This window comes from Micropterus dolomieu, linkage group LG14 (genome assembly GCF_021292245.1).
Source record: "Micropterus dolomieu isolate WLL.071019.BEF.003 ecotype Adirondacks linkage group LG14, ASM2129224v1, whole genome shotgun sequence".
In the NCBI taxonomy this organism is placed as follows: Eukaryota; Metazoa; Chordata; class Actinopteri; order Centrarchiformes; family Centrarchidae; genus Micropterus; species Micropterus dolomieu.
In genome coordinates this window covers 15849056-15865913 of record NC_060163.1, presented here as the reverse complement: position 1 = coordinate 15865913, position 16858 = coordinate 15849056, and the positions used below count along the sequence as shown (strand labels likewise).

At 41.3% G+C, this 16858-nt stretch overlaps 1 protein-coding gene across 1 annotated transcript in view; it reads left to right on the top strand.

The window, feature by feature from the left end:
- Positions 1–16858, top strand: part of LOC123983513 (peripheral plasma membrane protein CASK-like) — an 85584-nt gene that overhangs the window by 63500 nt on the left and 5226 nt on the right. Inside the window, exons 3-5 of the mRNA XM_046069772.1 lie at positions 8339–8444; positions 10386–10463; positions 10609–10681. Of these exons, the coding sequence (XP_045925728.1) occupies positions 8339–8444; positions 10386–10463; positions 10609–10681 (257 nt within the window). The remainder of the gene's footprint in view (positions 1–8338; positions 8445–10385; positions 10464–10608; positions 10682–16858) is intronic.

Below are 16858 nucleotides of genomic sequence, written 5' to 3'. Positions count from 1 at the left end.
GTTGTCAGATAGCATATATGCAGATCATTGACCTGTGTTGAGCGAGTTGGAGGCAAAAGAAAATTCTTCTGAAGATTTCGGTGGCACAGCCTCCAACTTTATTTTTATTTTGTTCCCTGTCCACTGCAAAGCAAGAGAGCTATTTTTTTAGATTTGTCCACCTGAGGCAGGTATTCTTGATTTGACATACCATGAGAGTGGGTCACAGTCCATCCATCCAGACTGGGGCCAAATGAAAGATAAGATATATTTATTGATCCGCAGAGGGTAAATTCAGGATGCTGCAGCACTCGACAGAAATACGGCGCAGGTAAACAAAGAAAGTAAATAATGATATGATGTAAATATGAATAGAAGTAACTATACAATATAATTGTGTTGTGAAATATATATTATCGTACAGCAATACAACATCGATTTTAAGCTACTTTAAAGGGGGAAATTTGGGAATCAGTGTCTTTAAAATGTCAGGATGCCTAGGTCACAATCAGAATCTAAAATAGAATAATTTCATTCAGAAACAACACAGAGGAAGTCGGCCAGGATTCAGCAGAAATCTGTGAGCTGAAACAGAAACGTGCATCTGTGCAAAGAGTGTAAAGAGCAAATTTCACATTAATGATCTGTAAAATAACCTGAAATATGAGATGGGAAAGCACAGTGGAGAGTGTCGGAGGAAACTGCATTATTGTAAACTCCTTCACCACTTGTAATGTAATCACCAAACTGGTTGATTGCTGGACATCCATCTTGACGGTAGCTGCCCTCTCCTCCCGCTCTTAGCTTCCACATACTGTTCAGTCACGTTGGCTTGACTTCTATTCACCAGTATACAGAGGCTTTCAGTGATTCCTGATTACATGTTCTCTCCTTAGAAACCGTGCGGTTTGTTGGCTTTATGAACAGTAGTGATGGAAAAACTGGCTTGACACACAAATTTTTCATTGTAGCTCTTCTAACAGTGCACCAGTGCCATTTCTCTTCATTTCCAGCATTTATGGTCACGTGTTGTTTTTGTGCGTGACTGCATGTGTGTGTATGTGCAAACATGCTACATGTTAGGGGTGCAATGGGTCACAAAAGTCACGGTTCAGATGGTACCAGGGTTTTTGTTTCACATATCGAATCCTATTTCAAATCAGCAAAAAAGAAGAAAAGCTTAGGGTTAAATAAATCTTAAAATGCGCTTTGGCTCTGATGTATCCGCGCCTTCATGTCTGTAGCATAGACTTTATAAAAGAAGTGGACGTAGTCACTGTGACCGTTTTGAAGCCTTGAGTTTTGCATTTTGGCGAACGCCATCTTATTTTTTTGGAACCAGATGTGACCATATTTGGATGAAAGTGTGGCGCTAGCTAGCTTAGTTAGCAAGGTGCCCCTGCAATTCATTTTAACTTTTTAGTGGCATGCTAATTTTGGCTAGCTAAAACAGGCTTAAAACAAAATGTACTTGCTGGAAAAATGAACCGTCAACTCCTAATAAGCTTTTTCAGCAGCGCTGGTTAAATGCACACAGAGAGGCGGATACAAGTCGCCTCTATCCTGATTGACAAGTTGCCATGGCAGCAACTTGTCAATCACTAGGTAGCCCTACCCTAAAGCCCTGCTTTCTGGTCTATTTTCCTCATAATTTACTAAATGAACATCATGCTGTGTTGAAGAACACTTGAATCCAGCGACTGAGACCATAAACTCATTAGGAAAGTGTTTACCGAGGTAATAAATCAGCTGAGAAGTAGAAACATTTTCTCATAGCCTTCTAGATAATCACTCTTCTTCTTGCAAACAGTGGAGTCGCCCCCTGCTGGCTGTTAGAGAGAATGCAAGGTTAAGGCACTTCAGCATTGGCTTCACTTTTCAGACCTGGAGTTTCCTGCTTGGTCTGCAGTCTCCACCATGTAGTCTCGCTCAGTGTCCCGCCCACAGCACTGCATCTGATTGGTTACACATCATGAGTAATAACATATCAGAGCGGAGCTGTGTGTCGAAAGGAAGGCATCAGATATATTACTGAAGCTGCAATAAACATCACAATCTGACGACCTGTCTGATGAAAAGCAGCCCAGTGAACATGCCCAAAGTGGTTAAACTTCGCAATGAATCCACAGTTCACCTGCGTGCCGGGCCGTGGAAATCAACTAGGATCCTTTACGCCACTAGTACATGGTCATTTATATCCAATCACAGTCCCTCCTCTGTAGCGCTCAGGAATCCATCAAACCATGCCTCCCCCTCCCTCCAGGCGCCAGCCAGCTATTCTCATTGTTGATTTGTTGTTATTTTCCGTATTTCTTTTGTTGCTGTTAGAAAGCAGAGCAGTTTCACTTGAGTGGGCAGCTGTAACACGGCACCACAGTTATCAAGCACGCACACACACACACACACACACACACACACACAAACATACACCATGGACAGAGCTCAGACCAAGGGAAGTGGGTCAAATGGTTCGTGTCTTGGCAATGGGTTGGCCAGCAGGGGCCTGACACACACACACACACACACACACACACACACACACACCAGCTTGTTTCTCGCCAGCCTGTCCGGAGGTCTGTCTGACGAATAGGTCAGCCCTCTGAGGGGATAAGAGAGAAAAGCTAGCCAGAGAATGAGCAAGATTCATCATGTGCCATCGCCTACTCACTTCACCCCCTCCTTTGGTCTCCCATCTCTCCTTTTTCTTCTCTGTATGTCTTTTACTGTATCCCTCCGCTCTTCATTTACTTTTTCTCCCCCCTCCCCGTCTGTCTCTTTGTACCTCCTTCCTTTGTCTCCTTCAGAGTCGTAAAAGCTAAATCACTACATCACCGTGTTTGTGTGGTTTCTTACTGTCTGTAAAAACACTGTCAGGTCTCTCTCTCTCTCACTCACACACACACACACACACACACACACACACACACACCCCTACTGTATAGCTGTGGGTGGTGGAGCTGTGGTAGCCTGGCCTCCAGGAAGAACAGGGTTCACTGTAGAGATCACATCTGTTTATCACATCCTCTCTCCCCCTCTCGCTCTCCCTCTCAATTCAATTGAATTCAGTTGGCTTTATTGGCATGCTGTTTTAACTCAAACATGTTGCCAAAGAAGAAGTCACATGAAAAGTAAAAAAAAAAAAAAAAAAAAAAAGAGAGAAATAACAAACAAAAAACAAAATATTTCTTACCTCTCCTTCCCTCCCTCCCCCCTTCCTTCTCTTTTTTGAAGTTTCTCTTTCCTTTCAGCACTAACGTTTCTCGCTTACTTTCAGACTCTCCTGGTTTTCATATACTTCTGTCTGAAGGTCCAAGTGCTCTGCATGAAGACACACACAGCTGTCTGTAAAGCATGAGGGAGCAAATAAAAATACAACATGTAAACAGTAGCAATGGGAAACGGGAATCTGCCTGCAGCATGCATACTGATAGATTCCATGCTTTCCCAGCCAGCTGTTGATTTATTGTCTATTGTTGCTTCCACAAAAAAACAAAAGATCCTCAGAACATTGAGTATATGATGATTTGATTGATGAGTGCTCACTTACGAGGCTACCTGCAGACGTGTCCGCAGACACCTTCTGTTTATTGACCTTGTGAGTGCAGGTATCAGCCGATTCTTTAAAAATGCCAGATATCGCCCCTTATAGTCAGTCTGTCACTACTTAGAGATGTTTCATTCATATCATCTCAATAATTTAAATCTCAACTAGGGCTGAACGATTAATCGTTTTCCAATCGAAATAGCGTTTTGGAAGAACACGATTAGCTAATTGCGAAGATAGCGATTAAAATGTAGGTTAATTATACAGTTAATTATACGCATCTAACCCGTTCTAAACATGCAGTAACAGATTCATTCCGTTATCATCCTTGTGTGACAGATCTGCTCGCCAATTACAAGCGCCATGCGCCTCCTGTTACGGTCCTACTCACCAATCAGAGCTGGCACAGGGCATGAACATTTTACAACAACATATGAAACTAGAGGAAAATGTGGGATAATGGCGCCAGACGAGCCGACACAGGCAGCGGCTGTGACGCAGTTTTGTTTCCGCGTCAAGTTCATTTAAGGCAAACAACGAGCCCCTGCTAACTTCTCTCATCCAGTACCATGTTGTTGTCGTGATGTTACTTCACAATAAAAGCGCATAAGCCATCTGTCGGAGCTAGATCAAATGAATGACCTGTATTTTCTATTATTTGATCATTTTTATACAAGTATTATTCTGTTTGAAATAAATAAACTGTTTCATAGTAGTTTCAGTTTTGTGCAAAAGGCCTGTCTCAAATATAGGCAGGGTCAATTCAGTGATTTTAGCAAATAAAAGCTCGGGCTATTATTCAAAGTTTTACGGTAGTTAAATTGTTAGGGTTTTTTTTTGTCAGTTTTAACTGTGCTTATTGTTGATATATGATCGGGAGTCAGCAAAGGGTGTTTTATTTAGATTCTCTAGGCTGTTCTGTGTCTGACTTCCTGCCCCGGTTCACCTGCTCTGTGCTGCTTGACGTGGCTTCCGTAAAAAAAATAGACTGGCCTTGAATAGTGAACTTTAGCAAAACTTCAATTAAAAAAATTGCAAAACTACCACGCATGCACAGTCAAAGTAAGACAGACCCTTACGTCAGTGGAATCACATGATTGGCTGAAATGTTTCCCGCGTTGGCTGTTAAAAACAGACGATTGGCTTTCTAGCAGGAGGGGCAGGATAACCGCCATCTTTTCCATTACAGGCTTTCCCCATAGTGTTGTATTGAGGATGTGATTGAGTGGTGTGCCTCCTCTATAAAACATCTCTGCTTGACGTTAATGCATTGCAGAGAAGATGTCAGTGCCTGCTTCACAATAATTATTTGTTATTAATGTTAAATTAAATTGATAGGTCTATGTCTGGCCCTCAGGGAGTTTAAGGTTAAGTTTGGTTTTCCATTTTGCATTTATTAGTTCATATTATCGACAGTCAATTAGTAGAATAGAAACGCTAGTTGAATTTTAAATAAAGCTCATATTCTTGTTAAAGCATATGCACACTGAGCTTGGATTACTTGGTTTTTCAGAGAATTTTATTGTTGATGATGAACTTTGAGTATCATGCACCTTACACCTCTCATTATATTCTGTAACTTTTTTGTATGTGTGTGCAGTGTTGTGCATATCCACGTTCGGACAGCACATCCTGCAGACCTCTCTGTCTCTTCCTCATTGTCGTTTTTTTGCTTATTAATTCTCTGCTGCATCCACTTTTGCCACAGGATCAATTGCGTCCTATTTGATTTGAGTGTTCACACACACAACCACACACAGCTAACTTAAATGCAATGAAAGTGGCTTTTCTGCTGAAGTTTTTCTGAGCTCAATAAAATAGGTTGGGCAATAGCATCTAATAAAGTATCATGTGTAATCTCCAGCAGCAGTTACAGTGACGGACATAAGCAGCAAGCTCACCAGATGACATCAAACGTGGCAGGCTGCAATGCCCTTAAGGTAGCCACTTATCTGGCTTTAGAAGCATTAGCATGGTGTTAGAGCTAGCCCAAGCCTTGTGCTTGTCCTCGAAGGATTAACTTAATGTTAGCGCAGAGGCTCGCAGCAACACAAGTGGTTCGTGGTTTCATCTCTGGGCTTAATTAAATGTCATTGTGCACGTAGAAGAACAATACAAGGATTATTCATTATAGTTCACAGTATGTATGCATATGTGTGTGTGTGTGTGTGAAGGTATCGGGTCTTTGAAGAAACATCTACTTTTTATCTATTCAGTGTTCCTGTCCATAAATCATTTAAGTTCCATGTACTGTGTACTGAGCATGTATATTTTGGCAAAACCTTGCTATTTCAGTAGGAGAGATGGATATTAAAAGTTAATACAGTTAAGTGCACTCTGTGATGCATTTACAGCAAATGAAATTGAGGTTATGCTCAAGCAGAAAGGTTATGTATATGCTCTATATTTCCCTGGTCGGCTTCAACCTTCCACACGTCTCAGAACAACAGCTGCCAGGAGGCAAAGCATGAATGAATGGATCAAAGGATTGAGAGATTGAATGGAAGGATGAAAGTGAGATTGACGGGATAGGCTGTGTTCAGATGTTCATATTGAAAGCAACCCCTATTGTTTATCAAATCCAGTCTTACTGTCTTGGCTGTTGTTTGCTTGTATAACCTGTCAGATTTGTGTTCTGTTAACCACATCCACCTGTTGCTGGGTTAGTGAGGCAGACATGCACACTAGCTAGTGTGGTCTTCTTAAATGAATTAATGTTTTTTATATGGTCAGGAATTAATGTGATATACAGCTGGGAAGTACTTAAAGTCTGATTTCCCAGAATTCTGGGCCACAACCTGCCAGGGACTACTTCATCAGCCAAACTTAATTCTAACCAAACTTAGAATCCCGGTTAAAATCACACTTAAAGTGAATTACAGATGCAGCTAGCTAACCAAGCTTGCTAGCGTCACCCTCTAATTCAAATACGGTCACATCTTGTGCCTTGTTGCAAAAAATCAACATGGTGGCAGCCAAACTGCCAAACTTGAGGCTTCAAAACAGTCGTCCACAAACGAACGGTGACGTCACGGTGGCTACATCCACTTGTTTTATATGCTATGATGTAAACCCTGCACCTCTAACCGCAACTCCTGTGTCACTCAACTAGTGACGTGGACTGAGAAACATGTCTCATATCAGACCCCCTGTGATGGTTTCCATTTTCCACTTTCCACTTTTTGTCAGTTCAGAATAAAAATGTTAAATAAAGCTGTCTGATATACAGTAATCAGCTGGAGAGAGGCACATTATAATTAACAGCAGAAGGAGAAGAAGAAAAAGGATGCAGAACAGAAGATTAGAATGGATGTCGCAAGCGAAAAGTGTATGGGATGCAGTTTGGATGCCATAATGATTCATTTCAGTGCTCACTTTTCAGTAGCCACTATGTGAGCAAATATTTCATGTAAAAGCTTTGTAATCCAGTGGTGTTCTGCAGTTTAGTAGATGCACCAACTTCCTTCCATCCTTGCTCCATTCAACCCGTTTTACACGACAGAATGTTTTGCCATTTGCATCAGAGCGACAGTGACAAAGTATTGATTTGTCTCTGCTGTTTTTTTTCTGGTCCCCATGCGCATCTGTCTTGTCAACACTCTGGTTTCATCAAATGAATATCCAGTTATCTTCTCCTCTGTTTGTATCCTTTAAAAACTAAAAGAAATGTAGTTTCTCACTGCTGTTTGTCTCACAAGAAGGGGGGGCTTGTTTGGTGGTGTGTGTTTTCATCTCTCCCCAGCGCATTGTTCTTTTCAGCTTCAGACACTCCCCTCCATTAACCCTCGTCTTCTTTAACAGCCAATTAAAGGGGTAGATGCTTATTGCCAGGCAGCAGTAAGAGGATCTAAAATAAAGGGGTGAATGAAAACAAACATCACTTGAACCAAAACAGATGCAGAGAGCTTTTTGCATACACGACAGTCCTGCGGATGAGTCATCATCACGGTTTTTCAGGAGTGCAACCCTTATGCTGCACTATGCGTTTTCCATTTTCCTCTCCGCTAACAGTAAGAGCTTAGCTGCAGAGAGCCCTAAGGTTGTCAAAATATAGCCGAGGTATAGAAGCTTCAGGGTTCAAGTGCGTAGACTGGTGACAAAAAAAAAACATAGTGGTGTGGTATAAAGGTTTCTTTCAACATGCTGCACGTTGTCCGTGGTGTCAGAGAGAACTTCTGCAAAATAAGGAAGGGCATGCCAGTTTTATGTCAGTGTAATGAGGGTAAGGGCAATAAAAAGGCCAAATCTGACAGGTCTGGTCAGACTGTGGCAAAAAGCTCATAAGGGATGAAGTCGAGGGGGGGAAAGAGATCCTTCTTACATTTCTAAATGTATAAAAAAAAAAATGCTGAGAGCAAGACAATTAGCCGTGTTCTCGTTAGGTTGTCTTCTTTGTTGCTGCACTATTCAGGTAGCAACAGTTGGTAATTCTGCTGGTAATATTTAGGGTGTCCCATTTTATGTAATCTATTGTCAATCTAGCTGTATTGGCATGGATGGAAAACAACAATATTGCCAAAGCTACAAATAAATTACAAAAGAACAATTCATTTTATACAGTTCATTAATTAAAGCAAGGGTGGGGGGGGGAATAAATATATAAAAAAATAAAATTTCACTCAAGACTCTGATTGGTCGAGACGTTTGTTTTACTGCTGCTGTCCCAAACTTTGTTAGTTCAGCATTCACACTCTATGGATGGACTTATGATTCTGGTTCTAGTGTAACATGGTATTAGATCTCTCCCACGGCGGTGAAAAAATAAAATATACTGTATATATGCTCACCTTCCTTTCTTTCTCTCTGTGTTCTCAGATCTGAAGAGGGAGGCCAGCATCTGCCACATGCTGAAGCACCCCCACATTGTGGAGCTTCTGGAGACGTACAGCTCAGATGGGATGCTCTACATGGTTTTCGAGTTGTAAGTCTCCGCTTGTCAAAGAGTGCACTCGGCATGATTGAACACGCATAAAAAGCCGCACATAAAACGCACCTGGGGGTGAAAGTTAAAAAAGGTTACACCTTTGAAGATAAGGTGGAAGGAGGACGCACAGTCGGGCGATAAGGAAGGAGAGAGAGAAACGGATGACTGCATTAGGAAGGCGGTTGTAGCAGTAGCAGGACAGAGAGAAAGCAAACCCTGTGGCGGTTTTATATAATCAACCGATATGAGAAAGCTGGTTAGCTGAGGGTGGGGGTAAGAAAAAAAGAAAGCGGGGAGAGCAGCATATATATATGAGGGAAAAGAGATGAGATTAAGATTTCACACTTGCTGCCACCACCAGCCTTTCTCAAAGCTACGCCTTCGCTGAGCTCCTCCCAGCCTGCTCGGTATCTTCATCTTTCCTCCTCTTCCAGAACTAATTCCTTTATCATTTAATTCTGTTATCGCTGAACAGGAAAGTGCTCGGGCTCGGCTCATAGTTTTATCACACGGCTTGGTGAACAGGAGAAAACTTTCAAGGAAATGCAAGTGAGCTCTGTTTAAAGGGATTTTTCACAGTTTTTGAAGCCCATTTGTGCACAAGCTTCTGTTTCACACACACACACACACTAATGCACGCAGATCGGAGACCTTTTCTTTGTAGTGGTGCGGCCCGTCGAGAGCTGAGTAAACATGGCAGATGAATGCGGACAGCTTCATGTGTCTCCCCATTTCCCAGGTCGCTAATCAAGCAGGCTAAAATGTGAGCTGATTGAGGTGATAGAGTCTGCAGCCAAGTCCTACGTAACATCCCTGTTTAATTGGTGCAGAGACTTAGAGACAGTAAAGAGCAGGTTGCAGTAATTGGGGGAAGAATGGCAACAGAGCAATAAAGAGAGACAGAATCTGCTGTGTGACTGGGTCATAATTAAGTGAGTGCGTGTATCTGAGGATTGTCATTCAGTCCACTAGATGTGTGTGTTGTGTAGGTAAACAGCCAGCTGAACAGAACTGAGGCAGTGTGTGAGGGCCTAATGGCCGCAGTTTTAAAGTCAGGTTATTGATTGCAAGCTGAGTATTGAGACAAGCTGTCACCTCTGGCTCAAGCCCGGTTTTAACTGGGCTGAGAAGCCGTCACCAGAGCAACATCTTTACTGTAAATGACTCCGGAAGGATTTTGTAAATGTGGCAGCATTAAACTTCACCATTAAAGCAACAGCTTCTCCTCCTGAAGGCTCTGTTAATATTGTGGAGCTGCACTACTCTGTGCAAACACTCTCATCTCTCTGTGAGAAGTACATGTTTACCCACAGTTTTAAAACTTGAAGTTGCTTTGGCACATACGCTCACTGAGTTTATCAAAGGATTAGCTGCTTTTCTTGGGTAATTTATAAAATCATTGTGATTCGTTCAAGAAGCGATGTGTACACAGACGTAGCTACACTTTTTTTGCCACTATTTTCTGTCCATAAAATTAAATTCTAAATGCATTTAAGAGCCGCGTGATCTAACAGTGCAAAAGATCTCATTCAGTATCAGACAACACACAGATTTTGGCTTAGAGAGTAGCGCCTAACCATCTTCTTTCCTTGTGCTACTTTCAAATGTACCTGCTACAAAAGAAGCTCCCTCTAGTTGAGTGTCTATTGGTCATCCTTAAAAATCCTGGCGTTCTTGAGCCATTGACCTCAGACTGGCTCTCTCGTACCAGCTTTAGTTTTGGCAGCTGTGGTGATAGAGCTTCAGCCGACAGAGACCAACATGATTGCAGCTTCTCCTCTACTGACCTGTCTCCCCCATTTCACCTGCAAAGCTAATCACAGAGAAGTTTTAATAAGTGTGACCTTTCCCGCCCTGCCCTTTACACCACACCAAACCTCTCTTTCTCTCTGTGTGTGTGTGTGTGTGTCTCTCCCCTTCAATCTCTATCTTTATCAGTATGGATGGAGCAGACCTGTGTTTTGAGATCGTGAAGAGGGCAGATGCTGGCTTTGTCTACAGTGAAGCAGTGGCCAGGTGAGTTTTATGCCTGTTATTTTTTTTCATCCCTGAAGATGCTCTCTCGTCCTGTTTTAATTTTATGCTCTGTATTGGTATTTTCAGTCATTACTTACATGTAAACACTTAACTGAGATAAATCACAACAATGTCTTTTCCTCAGCCACTACATGAGACAGATCCTCGAGGCACTACGCTATTGCCATGACAACAATGTCATCCACCGAGACGTCAAGGTATTTCTGACTTACAATTCATTCTCTCGCTTTCCTACAATGGTGCGTAGCTGAAGCTGCAAAGTCACTGTTGCTGCCAGAGAGACTCATAGTATATACAGTTGAGGCAGCGCTAACAAATGAGGAATGACGGTGCATTGCAGAGATATGATTATCAAGAAAGACACAGTGTCAGTCATTCAGAGCACCCATATCCGGACACAGCCAGTCCCAGACCTGCACTTCTAGTCAGACCTGCACCACTTACAGGCAGGGGCAGTAACAGCAGCATTTGGAATTGCAGATGTAGACCTGCTGATGTCCGCCATACAGGAAAGGAACTTAACAGCTGTTGGGGATGTAGTCTGTTGTATCATGTTGTAGTGACCTGTGAAACACCTCACACGATACATTTCAACAGCAGCACAAACTACATCCTCTAAAGTGTTCAGTCATCATAAAACAGTGTAATCGATAATGAAAAGAAAAGTTGCAGCCCTAAAATACACTGAACAAAATTATAACAACACTTTTTTGTTTTTGCCCCATTCATCATGAGCTGTGTGTGCCTTAGGCTGGCCACAATAAAAGGCATGAAAAATGTCAATTGCCATATCTCGTCTATTGCTTCAGTAAGTTAAAACTTAATGTTGATCAATTGTCTGATGGTCAAATACGGCAAAAGGTTAAGGCCAGGGTGTTTAGAAAAAATAAAGTTGGACATGTTATTTACCGGAGGTTATTGTAACATTAATATCTTCATTTTTATTTAACTATTCTAGTTATTATGGATGGTGTTTTTTCTATATGTAGCCCGGAATTGGACAACAGTTTTTCTCCTAATTTAATCATCAGAAACACACAAAAAGAAGCTTTTAAAAAGAGAAGAACTTCTGTTGTAATGCTCATTTCCTGCTGTGGTGCAAATGTTAAAATTGCACCAGCTATTACTTTCTCTGCTTGTAGGTCGCAACGTCTTCATCTGCAGATCTAAACTACTGCTGCTACTTTCTTCTCCTCTAGGTGTAGAACTGGTCTAATAATGACTGCCTAAAATCTGCTGCCTCCCAAACATGAATAAGTGAGCCTGTGAGTGTAGGTGTTTTGTGTATAAGCTGTCTCTGCCAGAATATCTTCGTAAACGTGGATTTGAGCTTGCCTTGTTCTGTTTGACATTTTTCACACTTCCCAGACAAAGTAATCAGTCTGCTTTCAGTCAGCTGTTGATTTCTCTTTAATTCCTCTGTCCTTCTGTGCTCAGTGTAGGATCCAGAAACATTTCAGTTCCTTGTAGCATGTATGGCTGGACTGATTAAGGGACTCCTATGTTGCCAGATAGTCCATCAGCTCGTGTCATCTTCTGGTGCTAATCAGTAACAAATCCGCTGACAGGCCCTTTTCAATACAACCCTGGTTGTAGTTCATATGCACTCCCTGGTGAATATACAACATTCATACACTGAACATACATTTTCGAGTGGCCTTTTATTGTGGCCAGCCTAAGGTGCAATACCCATGCTGTCTGATCAGCATCTTGATATGCCACACCTGTGAGGTGGTTGGATTATCTTGGCAAAGGTGAAGTGCTCACTAACACAGATTTGTGAACACTATTTGAGAGAAATAGGACCTTTGTGCACACAGAGAAAGTCTTAGATCTTTGAGTTCAGCTCATGATGAATGGGGGCAAAAACAAAAGTGTTGCCTTTATAATTTTGTTCAGTGTATAAAGCAAGACAGCTAATTACTATGAGTATCATGAATGAAACCATGGCTGTAGCCTGCTGAGTGGCAGAAAACAGTGAACCACCAGCAGCCTATAGTCTGCACAGTGGGAAGTACAGATGTCAAATATGAGATTTCCTCTTGTTTCCACTGCAGAATGAATATGTGAGGCGTTTTACTGCTTTTCACTTCAGTGTCTCACCCTCATGTTGGGTTTGTCTATTAGGGTTGGGTATCGTTTCTTTTTTATTGAGTCTGATTCTACTTATCAAATCTGGGTTCTGGTTCCTTCACCACAGATCATGTCTACTTCCTCCCTCGCACCAAACCTCCTATTGCATTTTGCTGTGTCATTCTCTGTTTTTTAGTGAAGCTAAGCCAAACTTTAGAGCGTGTGCTGCGGTCCGCCATGGTCCAGGAATGGAAACAGAAGGACTCTCTTCTTCATGCTTTGTTGATGTACTGCATAACAAATGAGGTGACGTTAGGTCGGTGTAGCAGCTCCTGGCAGATAAGAGACACTTTTATGGACTGTAAAATGCTCACTGCAGGTCAGTCAGGAGTGCAGGAAGTTAGGAACCGAGAAGCAGAATCAAATGCACAGGTCTGATCAAATCCACGGTTCTTAGAAATTTGGTAACAGTTCAAACCTGCAGCCGGTTCTCGATACCCAAATCTAATCACGTTGGATTTGTCTGTAGATTTTTGATTATCTCTGTGTGGAAAGGTCAATGCGTTTGCTTGTGTGATTGTATCTCAATATTTGTGCATTTTTGTCTGCTGCAGGTAACTATTGTCAGCCAGCTTTAACCACCTCATATAAGGCTTTGCATTCAAAGTGGCATTTCTTGTCTCTTCCGTCACTCATCTCCGCATTCACAAACAAGCAGTGCAAAACACAATTCCCTCAGCAGCCTCTCCAGTTGTGAGTTTAATGTTTTTTATGTGATATTCACATATCTCAATTGCAGTACTTCCCTTTATATGTATTTTATTGCCTTTTCCAAGAGACTCATAATGCATATCATAGGGTCACAGTCAGCTCCCAGCTTGTGGATTACCATCTCTGTCCTCAGCATTGTGCTCAGGTATTAGTCATCATTACCTTTACGGTCCTATCTCACTGTTTTCAGTCGGCTGCTCTCCTACACTGGCTCCCAGCTGAATCACTGGCTTAGGCTCATTGTCTATATATATGAGCGATAGTCAGGCTGTAAGTTCAGAGGAGCCCGACATGATACAGCTTGCTGTTTACAGCTACAGTATGTGTTTTTCAGGTAGGGTTGGGTATTGTTTAAAATCTTAAGATACCAGAACCAAAACCAGTACCCTTAAAGTGATACCGATACCAATAGGGTACTTCATTTTATACCATGCATAAAATGCCACCTGTTGAAGCCATAGTAGTTGATTGGGAGCCTATTATTATTTTTATTGTTGTTATGGACAAGCAAGATTATCTTTTATTTTTTTCTTGTTTCAAATAACATAAATATATTTGGAAATTGTATCAGATTGCTCCTCATCCTTAGTAGTTCATCCGCACGAGTAGTGGGCTATTATATGGGGAATGACTACAGCTTGGGAATTTTGTATATTTGAATGAGAGAGGAGGAGTGAAATAATTTAGTGACCAAATAAGTTAAGGTAATTTTTTGATACGTGTTGAAAGTAAACGGAAATTATTTTGTTAACTTTCGATCAGTAAACTGAATCTCCGCGAGTGCTTTTTTTTTTTTCTTTATTGGTGAGTCGCAAACCTCCAAAAACGACAGTCACAAATAAAAAACAAGAAAGCAGTCTGTTTAAACAAGTCACTTAACTACACTAAAGACACAACCAACTACATGTAACTAGATGTAACCAATTACACCTGAAGCAGCTGCAGCTGGAGGCTCTGTGAGTAAAATCAGCTGATCGCTGCTGTGCCACAAACGCGTTTAATTGATGTGACGGAACGCAGCGATCGATCAGTGACAAGTGATGTGAATAGCAAATAAAACTGTGCAGAGAAGTGTTAAATGATACCAGAAGATGAAACCAACGGAAAGCCAAGCTTGTGGTGATAAACTTGATAAACAGTGACGAACACGCCTGAGAGCGCAGATGAAGGTGAGCGGCTGTTAAAGTCAGCATGGACTCGGCGCTGCAGCCTTTTTTTATACAGTTCATGGTGCAGGCACGTAAGGGGGAAAAAGGCATGCTCTTCTCTTTCTTTCGTGTGTTTCTTGCGGGTTTGGCTGCAAGCAAAACCATACAAATAGTCATTTATTGCCATGATGTGGTTTTAAAAAGTATCAATTGAAGTACTGGTTTGACTGGAGACGTTTCGATTCTACTGACACTGGGCTGTTTCAGTCGATACCATAAAGGTATCAAGTACACATCCCTAGTTTCAGGCAAATCCTGGGTATGAAAACATGTATTTTAGCTGTGTGCAGCTCCTTTTTTCTCTATTTCCACCACTTATTCACGAAAACTTTGACACCACATGTATTCCTATACATTTGGTGGTCCTTCACATGCCACAAAATCAAAACGGATCACATCACCTTCACACAGTAAAAAAAAAAAAAGGAAAAAAAAAGAACCCACAGTTTTGCCCAGACTGTATTTGTCACAAAATTTCATAATTAGAGGCATCATTTGTAGAAGCATTTCCCTTCCATGATAACAAAATCCTGTCTTTCTGCTTAAGAGAGTCACAGCAGCAACCTCGATATGTCAACCAGTTTCCCCCCCGTGGGCAGTAACGTTCGATTGAGTACACTTTGCTGGCAGTACGTCAATTAATAATGTGACACTGCAGTCGGATCTTTCTGTCAAAGCTTCGTGTGTGTGTGTGTGTGTGTGTGTGTGTGTGTGTGTGTGTGTGTGTGTGTGTGTGTGTGTGTGTGTCAATACTGTTAACATGTGGCCCACAGAGGCCGCTGTTCAAACAGGACAATGCTCAAAATGAAAAGACACACTTCCTCCTTGTAGGAAGCTAGACGTGCACTCTCACCTCTCAGCAGGAATGAGTACATTTACTGGAACTGAGAATGACGTTGTAAACCATCACGTCCTAAACCTGACAGAAGATCACTGGTTTGACCATTTAGAGGTACTTGTATCATGTGACTGTAGTTCTTGGCTGGTTTCCTTTTTATGGTAAAAACCTTTTTTTTTTTTTTCAAGTGGATGACAAAAGATTAATCAGCAACTATTGTGATAACTTCTTTAGAACAATGTTTGACTTGTTGGCTTTAGGAAACTGTGACAGGCAAATAACCACTATTTAATAAGCAAGTCGGTTTCACAAGAAATGAATTTGATTATTTGAAAAAGAAAATAATTGTTGCAGTCCTAAACAAGGCTGCTTTAACGGTCACATCAAACGCTGTGAAAGTCTCACCCCGGATTCTGTAGTGTATTTGGATCTGTACCACAGCAGCTAATGAGGGGCCCATTTAATACTTTTGTCTTTAAACTTCTGGTCGCGGTTGACAGCTGCAGTAAACTCAAGTCAGAGGTCTTTATTCTGACACGCCAAAACCACCCTAGATATCAGATTTAAAAAAGACCTGGTGCAAAGCTCGCCACGGCTTTAACTAGTTAAACTAGCTTATTAACATTTTTGCTTTGTTGATCTGGAAGCGGATTTATAAATATGAATCAAAATACAATTTCTCACCTAACAATGTAATATATATTTTATTCTTAACATAATTTTGAATAATTATTGTTACACAGTAAGAAGCCCATGTCGGGGTTTCCACTGTGACTCTTTGGTTGATGAAATAAAATATTGGCACACTTTAAACGGCCACACACACCACTTCTGTTTCATCATTCCAAACTCATAATGAAACACAGTGCAGACCTGAAGTTAAGAGCCAGAGCACTTCCTTGTTGCTGAAATGTGTATGGTCAACAGATACAAGAAAACATTACATACACAGTAACATGAGATAAGACACAAGAAGACAGACACAGATAAGCCCTGGAAAATAAGGTTTGCTATAATAATCAGTACCATCATAATGACAAAGGCTGAGAGGCAAAAGTAGTTTAATATGACTCTGTGAAGGCAGTGAATTTAATTCATAGGTTGCTTGATACAGTGGGTACGGAAAGTATTCAGACCCCTTTAAATTTTTCACTCTTTGTTTCATTGCAGCCATTTTCCAAAAATCAAAAAAGTTCATTTTATTTCTCAGTAATGTACACTCAGCACCCCATCTTGACAGAAAAAAACAGAAATGTAGAAATTTTTGCAAATTTATTAAAAAAGAAAAACTGAAATATCACATGGTCATAAGTATTCAGACCCTTTGCTCAGTATTTAGTAGAAGCACCCTTTTGATCTAATACAGCCATGAGTCGTTTTGGGAAAGATGCAACAAGTTTTTCACATCTGGATTTGGGTATCCTCTGCCATTCCTCCTTGCAGATCCTCTCCAGTTCTGTCAGGTTGGATGGTAAACGTTGGTG